The sequence below is a fragment of the Xiphophorus hellerii genome, chromosome 8, assembly GCF_003331165.1.
Source record: "Xiphophorus hellerii strain 12219 chromosome 8, Xiphophorus_hellerii-4.1, whole genome shotgun sequence".
Taxonomy (NCBI): Eukaryota; Metazoa; Chordata; class Actinopteri; order Cyprinodontiformes; family Poeciliidae; genus Xiphophorus; species Xiphophorus hellerii.
This window is the reverse complement of record NC_045679.1, coordinates 29,082,712-29,101,289: the sequence shown is the minus strand read 5'-3', so window position 1 is coordinate 29,101,289 and position 18,578 is coordinate 29,082,712. Positions and strand designations below refer to the sequence as shown.

General features: G+C 38.1%; 1 protein-coding gene across 2 annotated transcripts in view; it reads left to right on the top strand.

Annotated features, from left to right (window-relative positions):
• mvb12ba (multivesicular body subunit 12Ba) overlaps window positions 1-15,952 on the top strand; it is a 46,851-nt gene extending 30,899 nt beyond the window's left edge. Inside the window, exons 5-10 of one of the 2 annotated variants that reach the window (XM_032569027.1) lie at window positions 3,180-3,309; window positions 5,165-5,302; window positions 6,089-6,183; window positions 10,226-10,281; window positions 10,621-10,680; window positions 14,082-15,952. In XM_032569027.1, the coding sequence (XP_032424918.1) occupies window positions 3,180-3,309; window positions 5,165-5,302; window positions 6,089-6,183; window positions 10,226-10,281; window positions 10,621-10,680; window positions 14,082-14,093 (491 nt within the window). In that variant the 3' untranslated portion in view covers window positions 14,094-15,952. Of the gene's footprint in view, window positions 1-3,179; window positions 3,310-5,164; window positions 5,303-6,088; window positions 6,184-10,225; window positions 10,282-10,620; window positions 10,681-14,070 lie in introns of both variants that reach the window. The other variant, XM_032569025.1, reaches the window with a different exon arrangement.
• The last annotated feature ends 2,626 nt before the right edge of the window (window positions 15,953-18,578 follow it).

The window sequence follows — 18,578 nt, the reverse complement described above, 5'->3', positions numbered from 1 at the left end:
ATAAAACCTTTTTTTATTAGAAAAGACAACTCTGGATGTCATCTGTGCTTGAGCCCAGCAACATATAATGGCGAGCCAGCCAGGATAGATGTTTTAAAAGGATTTTCGGCGCAAAAAACGGAGACTTTTAGAACCGTTGGAAGGTAACAGTAGCATTGTGCGCCTGTCAAGTAAAACTCTTTCCGACCATCGGACCTGAGATCTAAGGGATTTAAAAACAGTTTTCATTCAAGGGGTATAAGAACATTTTGTGAGTCCCCATAATGGAACTGGAATCTGCGAGACAAAGTCACAGCCGCCCTTTGTCAGTTAAGCCGTAATCGGCTGTTGGCGGTCAGTTACCAACTGAAATGCTTTGCTACAGAGGAAGAGCCCACGAAAGGCAGTACCAGACGCCAGCTGATGAAAGTTGTAGAAAATAAGCTGGATGAAGTTGAGAGCAGCTATACATCAACTGACGCTGTGCAGTTTGTAAAAGAACTTTTATGGGTCCTGGGCCGACCGGGAGCTAAAGAGGAGCATCGTGGAATTCTCCGCTCGTTCGATATAAGTAACAAATATGAAGAGCTGCAAGAAGAGATCAAAGCCATAGCGGAGAAACTCAGACTAACGGAAGCCTCTGCCAGCTTCGGACTGAGCTCATCAGCCAAAGTACAGGAGGTAAGTATTCGTTGTGAGTTTCGCATCTGTGGTCAAATAGGAGGGAGCGGGCAGCATGATCGGCTGTCCTACACTAGCCTGCTGCACTAGATAGAAAATGGACTCCGCAACGGCCACAGTGAGCTAGAAGTTATTGAAGCGGTGATGAGAGCAATTAACCCTGGTCTCAAGCTGGGTGATATGCTGGAAATAAAGACTGATTTGACGCTCCCACAGCCAACGACAATATTAAAAGGACATTACAGAGAAGATGACACATCTGACTTGTACCAAAAACTGGTTAATCTTTCCCAGGACCCAAAAGAGTTGGCTCTTTTGGGTCTGTTGGGGCTACAGAACCTGCCAGAGCAATGGAAAAGGAGACAACTGCACCCATTGCTTCAAATGTGGCCAGCTGGGTCACATCTCCAGAGGATGCAGAGCTCCACATCAGCAGCAGGAAAACATCGGCGGGCCACTGTCATGGGACCAGCAGTGACCCGGCTACCACATGAGGAGTCCCGCCGCTGCCTTTTCTGCCACCGGGAAGAATCAGTTGACGCTCCACTCCAGAGGTGTTTAGGTTGCTCAGCTGCCATGTATTGCTCCAAAGCATGTCAGACACAACACTGGCACAAACATAACCACACATGTAAAGCTGTGAGACTAGCTGAACAATATCTGGGTGAAAAAAATTAAAAGAGTTGTTTTCCACTTGTAGAAAATTTGGACATTTCCTCAGATAAACAGGGTAAGAAATTAGTAAAACTAATTGGTAGTTGTAAAATGGCGAGCTGCACTTTTGACAATCTACTAGTTGTAACGCTATGGGACACAGGTGCACAGGCTACAGTGATAAATGACAATTGGAGGGCGGAGCACTTACCTCACACCACTATTAGGGGTATAGATGAGCTCTTAGGATCTTAACCATTAAATGGGCTTGCTGCTAATCAAACAGAAATACCATTTATAGGGTGGATTCCCATCTTTAATCCCACAGGGATAAAAAGTCTAGCTCTAGCCTCCTAGTGCCTATGCTTATCTCTAGTGACCCAAATGTGGCTCAGGATTCTATTATCGGATACAGTGTGATAGAGGAAGTCATCAAAGAGCAATTAAAGCAACAGGACAATAAAAACAATGATATTGCTAACATAGCAGTGCTTTTGACATTGATGTTGGATCTGCAAAGACTGTTATCCAGTTAATACAGACATCCCAGAGCCCTCAAAAGGAGATTCAAGTTAAAACAGGACAGAGTAAAGTCATTCTAGGCTCTGATGAAACTCTTAACTATTCGCTGTCAAACTCACATCCAGGCTGACGAGGACACCATAATGTTGTTTTGTCCTACTCTGAACACCAGCAATCCAGAAGGACTTCATATGCAAGAGTTACTGTTTAAAGTGGAAAGGGGCAACTCAGCCATGGTCCCAGTGTATGTCACCAACACCACAGGTCATATTGCAACTTTAAAACCACGTCTCATTCTGGGCCACATTCAGGCAGTAAAAGCAATATATCCAGCCGCTTTGCAACCTGTAGAGAACCAATAAACTAACATGACAAGTGATGCAGATGTTAAACAGCAGTGACACGAGTGATATTTGGGATCCTCCTGTACAGTTAGATCATTTAACTGGTGAGCAGCAGCTTGCAGTGAAAACAATGCTCAGGGAGGAATGTAAAGCTTTTGCCAAAGATGAAAATGATGTTGGTTGTATTCCCAGTCTTGGCATGCACATTACTCTCAAAGATCAGACACTTGTTCAAAAGACCTACATGAGTGTGCCTAAACCACTGCATCAGGAAGTAAAATCCTACCTGCAGGACTTGACAACCAGAGGCTGGGATACAAAATCAAAGTCATCCTATTCTTTGTCGATAGTCTGTGTGAGGGAAAAATCAGGCGAGCTCAGACTTTGTGTAGATTATCGAGAACTTAATCGCAAATCAGTACCTGACAGACATCCTATTCCCAGAATACAAGACATGCTGGACAGCCTTACAGGTAGCTCCTGGTTTACAGTATTGGACCAGGGAAAGGCTTATCATCAGGGGTTTTTAGATGAGGACAGCCAGCCACTCACAGCATTTATTACTCCATGGGGTTTATACCAATGGACTGGAATCCCATTTGGACTCAGTTCAGCCCCAGCAGAATTTCAGAGAAGCATGGAGGAGTGTTTGTGGGGTTTGCGTGATGATGTCTGCCTACCTTACCTTGATGACAATGTCTGTTCACAAACAAACATAAACATGCAGTGAATAAATTGAATTTCAATCAGTTTTTGCACCAAAGAGTTGAGAATAAACACTGATGCTCTTTAAATGTGTATATATTTGAAATTTGAAATTGACCTTTGTGACAGTATACAAAATAGACCAGCAAATATCGCAGTCAGCATATTGCGAGGGAACGTAGAAAATTTTTTTCCCCATGTCCCCTGGGGGGCTCTGTACTTTATCACTTTTTTGTATTTATTAGAGATTGTTTTGGTAGTACAGCGATTCTATGTCTTTTTTGTCCCTTACAGAGGAACAGGCTTTCAGAAAGAGGCGGCTTTGTATCAAGTTTATTCCGAGAGATTCAACAGAGGCAGCTATCTGTGACATCCGTATCTTGGGACGAACCAAACAGGCCCCTCCTCAGTATACCTTTATTGGGTGAGCAATCTGATCGGTTGTCAACCTTTGGGCAACAAATTACCAAGAAAAAGAAGTCTGGGCTAAATTATTGTTTTTCACACAAATATTTAGACAGGAAATGTTGTATTGTAGCTGATGAGTTGTCACACTCATCAGAGTTCTGGTAGAAGTGAATGGATAAAGCTGTCTGCAACTGCAGCACCCTGTATGTTTTGTTGGTGTCAATGTTTTGCATGTGCAACGGAATACCCTGCTGTTAACATTTTATAGTCATAAAATATGAGAAACTTTGAAATTGCATTGCCATTGTTGGTCACATCAGGAACAGTGTTGTTTGTTTTTAGTATCCTAAAAATATACGAAACTTTCAGATGTGAGATCTAAAAAAAAAATAGAAAATGTTCTCATTGGCATTGTAAAAATATTCTGTCCCTGAGCTGCTCCAGGTTGAATCACTAGAAAGTTACACAGTGTAAAAGGGCATGCTGTGGCTGTCTCTGGGATAGCAAACAGGACCTGAGGGAAGTTCTTCAAATTTAATAAAATTTGTTTCAAACATTTGTGCTACGTTGGTGCTGGGTTGTGCAGCAAAAATTTTCAGTTGTGCCGCTATCATTTTAAAGATATTAGGAAATGTTTCCAGAGGTCATAAAAGGTCAACCAGCCCACCGCCTTCTTCAAATCAGACAAAATTGGTGTCAAACAACTCGACTATGTTTGTGCAGCAAAGATTTTCATGTTCTTCAGGGGTTTTCAGAGATCAACCACCCCTTTTGCTCCTTGGTCACATTTGCAAAAATAAATAAATTTGGTGTCGATAAACTCGGCAAAGTCTGTCCTGGTTTGTGCAGCAAAAGTTTTTGTTTGTGCCGGTATCATTTTAAAGATAATAAAAAAGTGTCCAGAAGTCATCAAAGGTCAATGAAAATCTATTCATGTTGGAACTGTGAATTTCATTTAGGTGTGACCAACCAGCACAAACTTAGCCGAGTTGATTGACACAAAATTTGTTTATTTTATTTATTTGTTTATTTTGGAAATGTAAATAGGGGTTGGAGATGGTCGACCTCAGATGACCTCTGATGAGCCCTGGAAACATTTTTATTATTATTTTTAGAATGATACTGGGAAAAACAAAAACACATTTTTTTTCTGCACAGTTGATTTACACCAAATTTGCTTGAATTCATAAAAGTGTGTGTGGGGGGCTGGTTGACCTTTCATGGCCTCTGGAAACATTTCTTCATATCTTCATAAAGATAGAGGCACAAACAAAACATGTTGCTGCACAAAACCAGCACCAATGTAGCACAAACATTTAAGACGAATTTTGTTAGATTTGAAGAAGGTGAGTGGGGCAACTTCACTCAAGTAGAAACGGGGACAGTAACTAGAGACTTTTCAACTTATCACTAATTAAAAATCCAAATGACGTTAGTAAAACTTGATTTCATTTCTTCATAATATGATGTAAACTTGGCACAATATTGGTGCTGAAAAGTGCTATGTTAGTATCAGTTGTGATTAACCCACATTTTCATCTTTTTTCTTTCCATTGTCTTGGTGTCTTGTTCTCACTCACTAAAATCTGCATTTAGTTATAAAAAAAAGGCAGCGGAAATCTGTCCATTTGGGCAAATATTTTTTTTACCAAATAGGGTTTGAATTTATAACAACTGAAAAATATTCTCCTGAAAATTTTGTACCTTAGTGCCATTGTTAATGGCAGTTAATATTTAACATATTCAACTTACCTACTGTAGACTAGTTCACTTCAATTTTTATTTTTGGTAATTGAGAGTTTTGTTGTGTGGGCTATTTAATTGGATAAGGTTTTTCTTCTGTTGTCTCTCTGTGTTCCATTTGATTGCAGGGAGCTCAACAACATGGGAATCTGGTATCGCATGGGGAATGTTCCTCGTGCTCAAGACTCGACGCACACACCAACAACCAACAATGTCCAAAATGCTAATTCCTCCACTGTTCCAATCTCATCTACTCCTATGCCCAAGTATGTCCAGTGAACTCAGGGTTTCTCCCAGAAAACATGCTAAGTAGGGCAGCTAAGGCAGTCCACAATGCTCCACTGTGTTTTTGTTTTAAAAATGGTACTAATAGCCAGGAAATGTGAAAATAAGATTAGGTAATTATGTGTTATTTCAAGACTTTATTGACAACACTCAAAACACTAATATAGAGTATTTAAAAGGCAAACATAAAAAGAATACAATTAATATAAATATTTTTTTGCACTTCAGTTAAATCCTAAAAACATAGTCAGTCAGTGGATCTTAAATCAAGCTATGCTTAATTTAAGATCTCATTTAGAAGTGAAATAAATTAAAAGAAATATTACATAAAATCGACCCTGATGAGTCAGAATATTTGTATGCTTAGCTAAATATTCTTAGGGTACCAAATTCAAGTATGTATTGTATTGTATTAAATATTCTGGTGTTTTCCTAAATCCTAGAGTTTTTTTAAAGGCACATTACCTCTTACTAAAAATATTTAAAAATCTATAATTTTCTGAAAATGAGCCCTTATAGATTTGATGGATGTGACTGCTGGCTGAACAGATAAGGCTCCAGGAATAACAAAGCCTCGCTGTTAGCCTGGTCTGGAGCAGGCTAGCTGCACAGGATAAATTGCCATGGTAACTTATGTGTTGCCACTTTTGTGACACTGAATCAAGGCTTAATTAAGCCAGGATATCTGGAAAATCCTGGCCTAATCTGCTATCCTGGTTTTGTGAAATAGCCCTCAGGAAGGCAAACTGCTTTGGTCATTTTTGCAGGCATATTTCCATGACCCTGCCAGCTAGCTTCAGAGGAAAGAACACCACCAGACCAGACTATGAGCACCAGAACTCCAATCTGTATGCTATCTCAGGTCTGTAAGACTTTCTTCTTTGTTTTTTAAGTCCAAATTATTTTCCTGGATTAAAATGGTAACCAGGGAATAGTTTGATTTATTCCATGATTTTAGATTCTTTGTCTAGAACAGGGGTCGGCAACCAATGGCTCCAGAGCCACGTGTGGCTCTTTCATCCTTCTGTTGTGGCTCCCAGTGACTTTGGGAAATAGAATATTTTATTAAAATTAAATCATTAAAAAATTATAAATTAAAATCATTTTAAAATAAATTTCTAAATCTGAAGATTATGGTAAACTTGTAACATTAAAACAAAAGTTTTGAACATTTTTAGCACCCAAAATATACGTCATGTCCACCGATGTGCGACAGGCATTCCTGGCGAACCCCACATGTCTGGCAGACCACATTTTTTTAGCGCACTGATTTATTGACTTTTTGATCCTTGCCTGGAAGATACATCATGAATAAATCCAAGAAAAGGACACATTCTGAAGATGGCAGGACATTTAATGCTACGTGGACAGATCATTTTGCTTTCACCGCTGATGAAACTGGTTCACCAGTCTGCTTAATATGTGGCGAAAGACTGGCAAACAACAAGAAGTCAAATGTTGAAAGACATTTCAAGAGCAAACACTCTGTCTTTGCTAAAAAATATCCCGAGGGAGAGGAGAGAAAAAAGGCCGTTTCGGAGCTGATGCGAAAGGCTGAAGCGTTCGGAGCCCCCTAGGGGACACAGGGAATTTTTTTTCTTTTGCGTATACCTAGCAAAACTTTTGCGTTCCCTCGCAATACTGTACTGGTCAGTTATGCAGCGTAATTGAATACTGTAAGGCTTTTTTACGGTGGGCGCCGTACTTTCTGCTTTAATATAAGGTTATGTGAGGTTTTTCCATGAATGTTAGTATCTTTTTGTGAAATATCTGAAGTTTTATATATTTCTTTAGGATAGAAAGGTACCACAAACCTACGATATAAACAGAAACCTTCCGTAAGTAGGAAATAAATAAAAACACATTATAATTTGGACTATTTCTGAGTTATTATCGCGGGTAATAAGTCATCTGACAGTTTTGATTGTGTCTCTGTTTGTGTTCGTAGTCTGAATGGTTTAAAGAGCTGCTTTCAGTGCTGCTCCATCTTAGCCTTAACAGACATAAACATGCAGTAAAAAATAAATCGATTTTCAATAAGTGTTTTGCACCAAACATTTAATAATAATAAACAAGTTTTCACTCAGGCTCTGTAAGAGCCATATGAATGAAATAAGTAATTATTGATATACAGGAGCAGGCGACTTTGACACTTAGGTGTGTCGACGTGGGAGTGACGTCACCAGGTATGAACGGGAAGGTCACTGGCTTTGTGTGTATTAGGAAGCGGTGAGCGGGGCGGTCAGTCCTTGCAAAGTTTGGAGCATCATCATCAAAATGGAATAAATCGATAATTGTGACAGAACAAAGAAGAGGTTTGGAGTTGATTGATACACGGACAGATGAGATTCCCCGAGTTAACCCAGTGCAGCCATTTACCATAATTAGTTTGTCGTGTTTTTAATAATAAAAACTTGTTAATAGTAAAAACTGTTTGGTGCAAAACACTGATTGAAAATTGATTTATTTTTTACTGTATGTTTATGTCTGTTAAGGCTAAGATGGAGCGGCACTGAAAGCAGCTCTTTAAACCATTCAGACTACGAACACAACAGAGACACAATCAAAACTGTCAGATGATTTATTACCCGTGATAATAACTCAGAAATAGTCCAAATTAGGATGTATTTTTATTTCTTTCCTACTTACAAAAGATTTCTGTTTATATCGTAGGTTTGTGGTGCCTTTCTATCCTAAAGAAAGATATAAAACTTCAGATATTTCACAAAAAGATAGGCTACTAACATTTATGGAAAAACCTCACATAACCATTAAAGCAGAAAATACTGCGCCCACCGTAAGAAAGGCTTTCAGTATTCAATTATGCTGCATAACTGACCAGTACAGTATTGCGAGGTAACGCAAAAGGTTTTGCGAGGGAACGCAAAAGAAAAAAATTCCCCATGTCCCCTAGAGCAGTGGTCCCCAACCACCAGGCCGCGGACCGGTACCGGTCCGCTGCCCAATTGGTTTCAATGTATTATGGAGTATTTCATTGTATAATAATTGTAAAAAAATAAAGGTTCCTACTTCGTGGATTTCGCCTATCACGGGTTCTTTTTGGAATGTAACCGGCGCGAAAAACAAGGGGGTTAATCCCCCCGGACTCGATACTTACGATGCGCGCACCCCCCACCCCACCACCCCCCCCCGGTCCGCAGCAAAATTGCGAAGGGCTGACCGGGCCGCGCGACTAAAAAGGTTGGGGACCACTGCACTAGAGGGCTCCGTACCGTACTACGGGACACAGAAGCAGACTGCGCATTTTTAGGTTTGCTTGGTTCGTTCAGTGCCGGTGGATAATATTTGGATAAGTTTTGATTTTTATCTCCTGAATAAGAGGAGGACAGGTGACTGCATTCTATTTCTATTTTTCCTTCAGTGCGGGTTGGGTAAGTTTCGATTTTTATTTCTTAAATACAAAGACCCAAATAGACAGAGGGTATTTTGTTTGAAATTGAGCATCAACAAAGTGTAAAATGCGTTTTGTTACATGCAGAAATAAAATTTTGTGTTCTCTGCAGCAGTTCGTTGATTTCATAAACGCAACATAGTATCGATTTTTGTACATAGCATATAGGTTTTATATATATGACGTCAAAATGGGTTGTGGCTCCAAGTGCTTTCTTTTTATTGGGAGGCGGTCCCAAATGGCTCTTTGAATAGAAAAGGTTGCCGACCCCTGATCTAGAACAACCCTGGCCAAGGAGTTTAGCTGGGAGGCATTGGCTTCTTTTTAGGGGCAGACTAAACAAGCTTTTACTTTCATATAAATACATAAACAAACCTGTATATAACCTTTCAAATATAATAACCAGATTTATTAATACAAAATAAACAATAAGGGTGTAAATATTGACATGTATAAAATGTTGAGTAATTATGCTGAAATTTGCATAAGCTTAGAGTTCTTAGAGTTCTGCTCATACGTTGCAGAACTCTAAGAATCTAATGTTTCCAAGACTTCTTTAGATGCAAAATCAATCTACTCAAGTAAGAGTAGCAATACTAATATTAGTCAAGTAAAAGAAAAAAGTAAATCTACTCTTATAACTACATTTTGTCTCAAAAAGTTACTCAAGTAAATGTAACCAGCATTACGGGCTTTTGAACATGAATAACAATAATATTAGTATCCTGCACTTGTTAACAAACTTAACGTGATATATTGGCATTAGCTAGTTATCACATATCAAACATTATCTGTATCCATCAGCATTACTCAGCTATCAATTGTTAGTTTGGGTGAAAAAAACCTTCAAAGTTCTCCGCATTTTGCTGGTTTGCTGCCATGATTCTAACACACCTGCACAGCTCTGAATAGCAGCAGCATGTTTCTGTTGCTTGCTGCACAGGTGTAAAACCGGCACGAGCATCTAATCACTCATGTTGCGTTTAAAGGTGGCTCGGAAAAACACATTGCAACATCTAAACAATGGATTAAACTGTTGAAACGGCTGAAAAGAGTGTGGTACAGAGGGCACAGATATGGGAAGTGCAGGAGCCCTTACTGTATCAAATCGAGATGGGAATGATAGAAAGTTGGCCACTCTGATAAAAAGGAAAAAAAAAGCTTCCAATTCTGGGAGTGGGGCACAGCTGCCTCGGTGGGCGCACAATGGCCCATGCCGCTGGGCCTGGTTTAGATATTCAGTTGAGGTCAGTATTCAATTGTCACTGTTGGTTTAATCAGTTTGTATTATTATGAGACATTTTTTGAAATGAAAATGTTTGAGGCAGATTGTACCAATACCAGCTCTGGAGTATTTGACATATCATAAAACATTCTTTAGTAATTCAATTTTGAAGAACTAAAGTGATTCTATTGTATCATTTCTAGCTTGAGCCATCTCTTTGTTATGACTATAAAAGCTGCAGGGTTATAAGAATTTTCTCTCTTTCAGCTATGGATGGAGTGCCCTTTATGATTTCTGAGAAGTTTGCCTGCACCTCTCCTGAAGTAAGTAGTTGGAGATGAAAGATCTCGGTGACAAGTTGATTTATGGATACCAGATTCTGTACATCTTTAGCTATGAACCTAAACTTGAGCTTTAAAAATGTTGTTCCAAGTTTTAGAACAGAATGTGTAAAACAATGCCTTCCCGTGAGACTGCCACATGTCAAAACATGTTAAGAACATTATGATGTGGGTAAAATGGGAAAAGGATTGTATGATACTGCTGACATCTGTATTAAATTAATTGTTTAATGGATTAAAAAATATTCGGGTAGGAAAGGCATGAAGTGAAACGTGGGATAGAGCTGGTGTGTCTAACGAGCCTTCTGTGTCCTGTTCCAGCTGCAGCAGGTGGATCTGATGGGCATTACTATCAAGTCTCTAGCTGAGATTGAAAAAGAGGTGAGGAAAGAAACGGTTTCTTAATTTCATGTTTGCTATTATTTTATTGTATTTATCTTAATTTTTAGCATATTTTCACACATTTCTTGACAATGATTCACAAGAAGTGTATTTAAAACAGACATCAAATACAAAATAGCAGATCCGCCTCTATGGGAAGAAACCTACAGTATATAATACAGAGACTTTTCACTTCATTTGCTTAGAGGAGTTCTTTAGTACGGAGGCCCTTAAGGGACATAGGCAAAAATATATTCTGTTGAGAGTCTTCGCAAAAGTATTGCGTTCCTTCACGATAAATTAGCAAATATGCCCTGGTTTATTTTATATACAGTAACAGTGATAAATATCAGTTTAAAATTACATACATATTTAAAGAGCCTGGTGAAAACATTCTTAAATCTATGGTGCAACAAAACTTTGAAAATCGATCTGCATGTTCATGTTAGTTTGTGTAAGCTTGAGATGGGGCTCCACATGAAAACGGCCCTTTATTAACCATTCAGGCTACCAACATGAAAAAGACACAATCAAAACTAATAGATGACTTTTCTACCAATACTCAAAAATAGTCCAAATAGTTTGAATGCATTTTTTCTGTCTGTCCTTCTTAGGGAAAGTTTTAGTTTATGTCTTAAAAGGGATGGAAAGAGATGAAAAGCCAATTACCTGTTTTACTTTTGAATCTTGCACATAGATTTGTGGTGCATTGTTATCCTCAAGAAAAAGATATAAAACTTAAGATATCTCAGAAATGTAATATTAACATACATGGAAAAACCTCACAAAAGTCTTATATTATAGCAAAAAGACTTTAATTATGCCGAATAAATGGACTAGTACATTATTGCAAGAGAACGCAAACATTTTATCAGGTATCACAAAAGAGTAAAAATTCCTCACTGCTCCTTTGGGGCTCCATACCTTAGAAATATCTAGAACAGGTGACAGTTTATATTGAGTCTAAATACTCATCTTTTGGTCCTTATTTATTATATACAATGCTTTGCTAAAGTATTCGGCCCCTTTGAACTTTTTAACCTTTTGCCATTTTTCAGGCTTCAAACATAAAGATCTAAAGTTTTTATTATTTTGTGAAGAATCAACAAGTTGGACACAATCATGAGGTGGAATGAAACTTATTGGATATTTTAAACTTTTTTAACAAATAAAAAACTACTGCAATATTATTTGGCCCCCTTGCGTTAATACTTTGTAGCGCCACCTTTTGCTGCGATTACTGCTGCAAGTCGCCTGGAGTATGTCTATCAGTTTCGCACATCGAGAGACTGAAATTCTTGCCCATTGTTCCTTGCAAAATAGCTGGAGCTCAGTGAGGTTGGATGGAGAGCGCTTGCGAACAGCAGTTTTCAGTTCTTTCCACAGATTCTCGATTGGATTCAGATCTGGACTTTGACTTGGGCATTCTAACACCTGGATATATTTATTTGTGAACCATTCCATTGTAGGTTTTGCTTTATGTTTGGGATCATTGTCTTGTTGGAAGATAAATCTCCGTCCCAGTCTCTGGTCTTTTGCAGACTCCAACAGGTTTTCTTCCTGAATGGTCCTGTATTTGGCTCCATCCATCCATCTTCCCATCAATTTTAACCATCTTCCCTGTCCCTGCTGAAGAAAAGCAGACCCAAACCATGATGCTGCCACCACCATGTTTGACAGTGGGGATGGTGTGTTCAGGGTGATGAGCTGTGTTGCTTTTATCCCAAGCATATCGTTTTGCATTGTGGCCAAAAAGTTTGATTTTGCTTTCATCTGACCAGAGCACCTTCTTCCACATATTTGATGTGTCTCCCAGGTGGCTTGTGGCCAGTGATGGCATAGTTACTTTAAAAAAGTAACTTTAATCGGATTATTGATTATTCCTTGAAAATGTAACTTAGTTTGATTACCGATTACTTGATTTGGAAAGCAACTAAGTTACATTAAAAGTGACTTTTTTAGTTACTTTCAGCAACTGCTAAAAACATTTCTCCGCCAACTCTGAAGATTGCATTGATCTTTGCCAATGCTTAATTGCAAGTTATTTTATAATGGTAACATCAACAATGTATCTCCAATTATATGGTTGAAATGAAGGGGAGATTGTTTAATGGTTACAACAGTACAAAAAAAAAAACTTTAGTAATTTGCGCATGTTTTTGTGTGTTCCTGTATTGTCTGGAAAACTAAATAGGATTTTAGATCCTCCCCCGTCTTCCTGACCCATCATCCAGGTTCTGCGTTGTGGCCCTGCGTTTGGTGTCAGAGAGCAGCGCACAGCGCTCCTCCTGCCGCTCCACAACTCACATATCCCGCTGCACAGATTTGTGATCTTAATGTTAATAAGCATAATGGCATTTTGTTGCACAACTTTACGGACTCGTTTATTCGTGGTTGTTTTCACGTTTATTGCGCTGGTCTTAATGTTTGCAGTTTTCTGGAGAGCAGCACGAAGCTTGACGTCATTCATATATTACCTTGAATTAACAAAGACACAGGGATGGATCATCCGGGAAATTATAGACAGGGAGAGTCTGACTAAAACTAACTAACTATCTTTTTGTATCCAAATCTGGCTTTAAATTTCTCCACAACAGTATCTCGGACCTGCCTGGTGTGTTCCTTGGTCTTCATGATGTTCTCTGCACTTTAAACACAACCCTGAGACTATCACAGAGCAGGTGCATTTATACAGGGACTTGATTACACACAGGTGGATTCTGTTTATCATCATCAGTTATTTAGGACAACATTGGATCATTCAGAGGTCCTCACTGAACTTCTGGAGTGAGTTTACTACTTCACTGAAAGTAAAGGGGCCGAATAACATTGCATGCCCCACTTTGCAGTTTATTTGTTAAAAAAAGTTTAAAATATCCAATAAATTTCGTTCCACCTCACAATTGTGTCCCATTTGTTGTTTATTCTTCACAAAATAATAAAAATTTTAGATCTTTATGTTTGAAGCCTGAAAAGCGACAAAAGGTTTAAAGTTCAAGGGGGCCAAATACTTTTGCAAAGCACTGTAAATACATGACAGTCGAAATATAGATATTTGCAACTGTAAGGACATATCAACAGACATGTTAGATGCCATTATTTGATGGTATTTTTTAAGTAAATTGAATATCAGCTATCAAATAGTGTAATGTCTCTGTTTTTGATTAATGACGCCTGCTGTGTCTATAAGTAAACGAGGATTAATAAATCTTCCTCGTAGTTACACATTACGTCCACAAGATGCCACTTGGTAGTACCAACACACAACAAAACTAAACCAACATTTATTTACCAAATATAATTGTCTAATTGATGTGTTGTTGACCAATACTGACACATTTTTTGGAGGTGAAAAATTTGCTTTTTTGTGTTGCTATTTTTATCTTTTAGTATGATTACAGCTTCCGCACTGAGCACAGTGCAGCCGCTCGCCTCCCTCCCAGTCCAACACGAACCTCCTTGAGCTCTGAAGCCTGATGCTCCAGTCCTTAGCAACTCTGTAGGCAATAAATTTCAACAAGAGAGACACAGCTACTGAATACCTGCCCACACCAAACAGTGAACCACCAACCTCTCTAAGATGAAGCTGGAGCCAAGCATGGTGCTGACTGAAAACACTGCATACAACACAGAGGAGCTGGCTGTTGGAGGACTGAGATTATGGATTTGTTTTGCTGCAAATGTAGGAGAATCTCAGTCATACACATTACATCCAAAGCAAAGGATGTTTTATAAACATGGTGAAAGGATCCCATATAGTAATGGAGAACGTCTGTTGAGCTTTTATTATTCTCTAAAAGCAGATGTGCCAACTTCTAAAGTACCTGCTGCTGTGTTCTGAATCAACGCATCAAAAGGGAAGTTCAAGTTTTTCTGGTCTGTATGGGAAAATACATTGTCCTCTTCTTGTTACTGTTGTATACTGGTTTGACTGTAAGTGCACTTTGTGTTCGGGACTTTTAGTGTGCTTCCTTTTTGCCTGAGATATCCTGTAACCACTTTCGATATTTTTTACGAGCCAACATCTTGTGAGCCACTGTTACAGTTTGCTAACTCCTATCATGGCTTCCACTGCTTAGTTACCAAAACCACTACAAAGTCTCAGCTAAATTGGCTGAATACTAAATGTGGCTGACTATTCCATTAGAATAAATACATTGCCTTCATTATACTTTTTTTCTTCATTCTGAAGGGAAAAAATTGCATTTTTGTTTTACTGGTTAAATAACTTCCTGAGTTGACATCAACTGCCCTGTTATGTATTTTAGTATGTCTGTACACAGTTAAAAAGACTTTTCAGAATATGTATTTTTAATTGTTAAACAATTGAGTTTATGGATCCTTTTTGGGAAAAAACATGCCTCGACTTTGGATTCAGATTTCACCTTCTAAAGTTTGTGTTTGTTTATAATCCCCAAATTTCTTACGATCATCTGTAATATTTATATATTGATCATATCTGATATTATAGGAATTTGTAACAATAGCAAGAGGCCAAATGGGTTTTCAGTTACTACTCCCTTGTAACAATTATTAACAGCATAGGAGTAGATTCATTCACTGACAGATTTTTTTGTTATTTAATGCTACAATCTGCTGCTGAGGGAGACATTATATACCTTGTTCTTCAGTTGTCTGTTTAAACTTTGGATTCTTATGCTCATGCTTTTAGGAGCTCACAGCCACACTGAGTTAGTCTGTGAATATGAGCACTGTATTTACTGTGTTTTAATGTATTTCAACTCGAAGCGTACTGGTAATAATCTGACAATTTTCTATTACTTAACTCACTCCAAATACTTAAGTGTTAAATGTTTGGTATTTGCAGTTTTATCAAGTCACTAGCACAGAATAACTAATTTTTCTATTGTCTGTATAATTTATTAGTTTATTGTGACCATGTTTTCTGTTAGGCTCACTTCTGTTCATTAGAGTAAACAAAACCTAGAAAAAAGCCCTTGGTTCCGTTGATATTATCAGGTTAAAAAAGTCTGTGCTTGCTCTCTGTTAAGCTATGTATTATTTTTTAGATTTAGTGTTCACTTCAAAGACTGGCTAAACAATTAACAGCTCACTAACTCTGTTTTCAAAGTGTTTGTTAGTCTGTTTGCATGGTGACACAATGAAGCATCAGAAGATTTAGAATGTGTTTTAGGGTAATAAAATAAGATTTTGTTTCTCAAACAGATTTTATTCTTTATGTATAAACAAATCAACTTTAGTGGAAATTGTGTTACAAGGAAGGTCTATTAAACTGTGATAAGCATTGATATATCAAGGTTTTTTTTTCTTTTCACAAAAGAACAGATGAAGATCTGATAAACTTGAGCCCTTCATTTCTATGTATTTCAGTTAATATTTTTCATACACACCCAAGCAGCCAGACCTTTTCATAATTTTTGGTTTATTCCACATAACTATATTGCCAAGATTATTTGCTCACCTGCCTTGACTCACAGATGAGCTTAAGTAATATCTTTTCCTAATCCATGGGGTTCAATTTCATGTAGGGCCTCCCTTTGCAGCTAGAAAGGCTTAAACTATTCTGGGAAGGCTGTCCACAAGGTTTAGGAGTGTTTATGGGGATTTTTGACCATTCCTCCAGGAGCGCATTTGTAAGGTTAAACTGATGTTGGACAAGAAGGCCTGGCTCTCAGGCTCTGCTATAATTCATCCCAAAGGTTTTCTATCAGGTTGAGATCAAGACTCTGTGCAGACCAGTCAAGTTTATCCACACCAGACTCTGTCATCCATGTCTTTAAGGACTTTGCTTTGTGCACTGGTGCACAGTCATGTTGGAAGAGGAAGGGGCCAGCTGCAAACTGTTCCCACAAAGTTGGGACCATGGAATTGTCTTGGTATGCTGAAGCATTCAGAGTTCCTTTCACTAGAACTAAGGAGTAAATCCCAGCTCCTGAAAAGCAACCCCGCACTATAATGCCCCTCCACCAAACTTTACACTTGGCACAATGGTGTTACAATTTTGACTGGAACACAATCTTGCAAATATGCTCACATACTTGCAATATGTGAGCAAATATGTATATTTGCTCACATATTGCCAAAAGTAAGCAAATACCTTTGGCAATAAAGTGTCTAACATTAATGGAAAAGAAAAAAGATGAAGCTTACATCATAATCATTCAGTACAATTATGTGTAATATATTATATATTAATATATTCTAATCTATACATATGCATCAAAAACTGAAAAAAATAAGAATAGCATTTGTGATAATAGAATTTAACTTAAAATAGGAAAACAAATCAGATGGATTATCAGTAGAAATGTTGGCAATACTATTAGATGTACAATGGGTAGAAGACATAAAATCATTTACAAACAATAATTTGTTTAGACTCGAGCTCTGCATTAAATTTAAAATATAATCAATCAGACAGACATTTTGTGAGACATATTACATACATTATTTAGAATACAAAATATGGGTTTAACAGTAACATTTGTGTGCGTACCAGCACATGTTGGAGTAGAAGGAAATGAGATGGCAGATAACATGGCAATTCAAAATCCTGTTAGTTTTCTAGGAAGAACAAGTAAATCTGAAAGAAAGAGTATTATCAAGCAAAACCTGATGAAAGAATGGCAAAACAAAACCAAGAAAGAAAAGGAAGATGGCTTCATAAAATTCAAAAGATAATAGGAGAAAGGAGGGAACAGTAATAGCAAGATTGAGATTTGGACATACACTTTTTAAATACAAAAGCACAATACTGGTAAATGTGAACACTGAAAAACATGAAACAGTAGAGCATGAATATCAGAACATCATAAATATGAAAAAGTATATGAGGAGTTTGCAAAAGGTTAATTTAGTAGATACATTATGAACTTAGGTAATGTAATGATTATTTGATCTTTTAAACAAACATTAAATTGTTTCAGAATTTGTTTATATGTAGTATACTTACTGTATACTACACACGACGGTGTGCTTAATTAAATTACCGCCGTCCTCTATGGGTGTACTTCTCAACGATCTGCAAATTCCAGGCCTGGTCCGCAACCCCCGGGACCGTGTGATGTTTGATCCGGGGCCAGAGAGGCCAGCTGTGTGAATATGGGTGGGTAGATAGATAGATAGATAGATAGATAGATAGATAGATAGATAGATAGATAGATAGATAGATAGATAGATAGATAGATAGATAGATAGATAGATAGATAGATAGATAGATAGGGATGTGTCACACAGTGGAAATTTGGTTTTATTTTCAAAATGTAAGTAGTTTAATTTTGTGCATAATTTTTGAATTGATTCTGTCACTGTGTGTTATTGCTTTTACATTGTTTTGATCCACTTTGGATTCTTCATGAAGGACAAAATAGTTGATGCTGGTTACCTGTGCAGTGGTGGGTGTGCCTGGAAGCAGCCTATCGGCAATCTTTACCTGTCAAGCTGGTGGAACGAACGCCTAAAAGGTGGAGGACTCAGAGTGCGGGTAGAAGACCGAGGGACAGGCACGTGCAGAGGGAGGAGAGGGCTTAAGCCCCTGCCCCTTTTATCCTTGATGCCCCTAGTGCCCTTTTTGAGTTTTTTTCTCTCAATTTTTTTATTTTTCATTTTTATCTATGTGTCAGGAGGCTTGCTTGTGCCCCTCAACAATAATATTGAGCTAAATAGAACAATATGGCAAAATAAATGAGTCCGGCTGACTCATTTCCTCAGTTCCTCTGCCTCCATGTTGTTCAGACACTCCGCCCATTGTGAGGAGGAGGGGAGCGGATCTGCGCCCTCGCTCTAACTATCAAATTATGAGGAAGGATATTTTTTTCCCAGCATACACTTGTTTGTGAATAAAAACGTAGCTCTGATGTTGAAGTTATAAAAACATCAGAGCTACTATTTATTTTTCGTAATTGTCCTCGCAATAG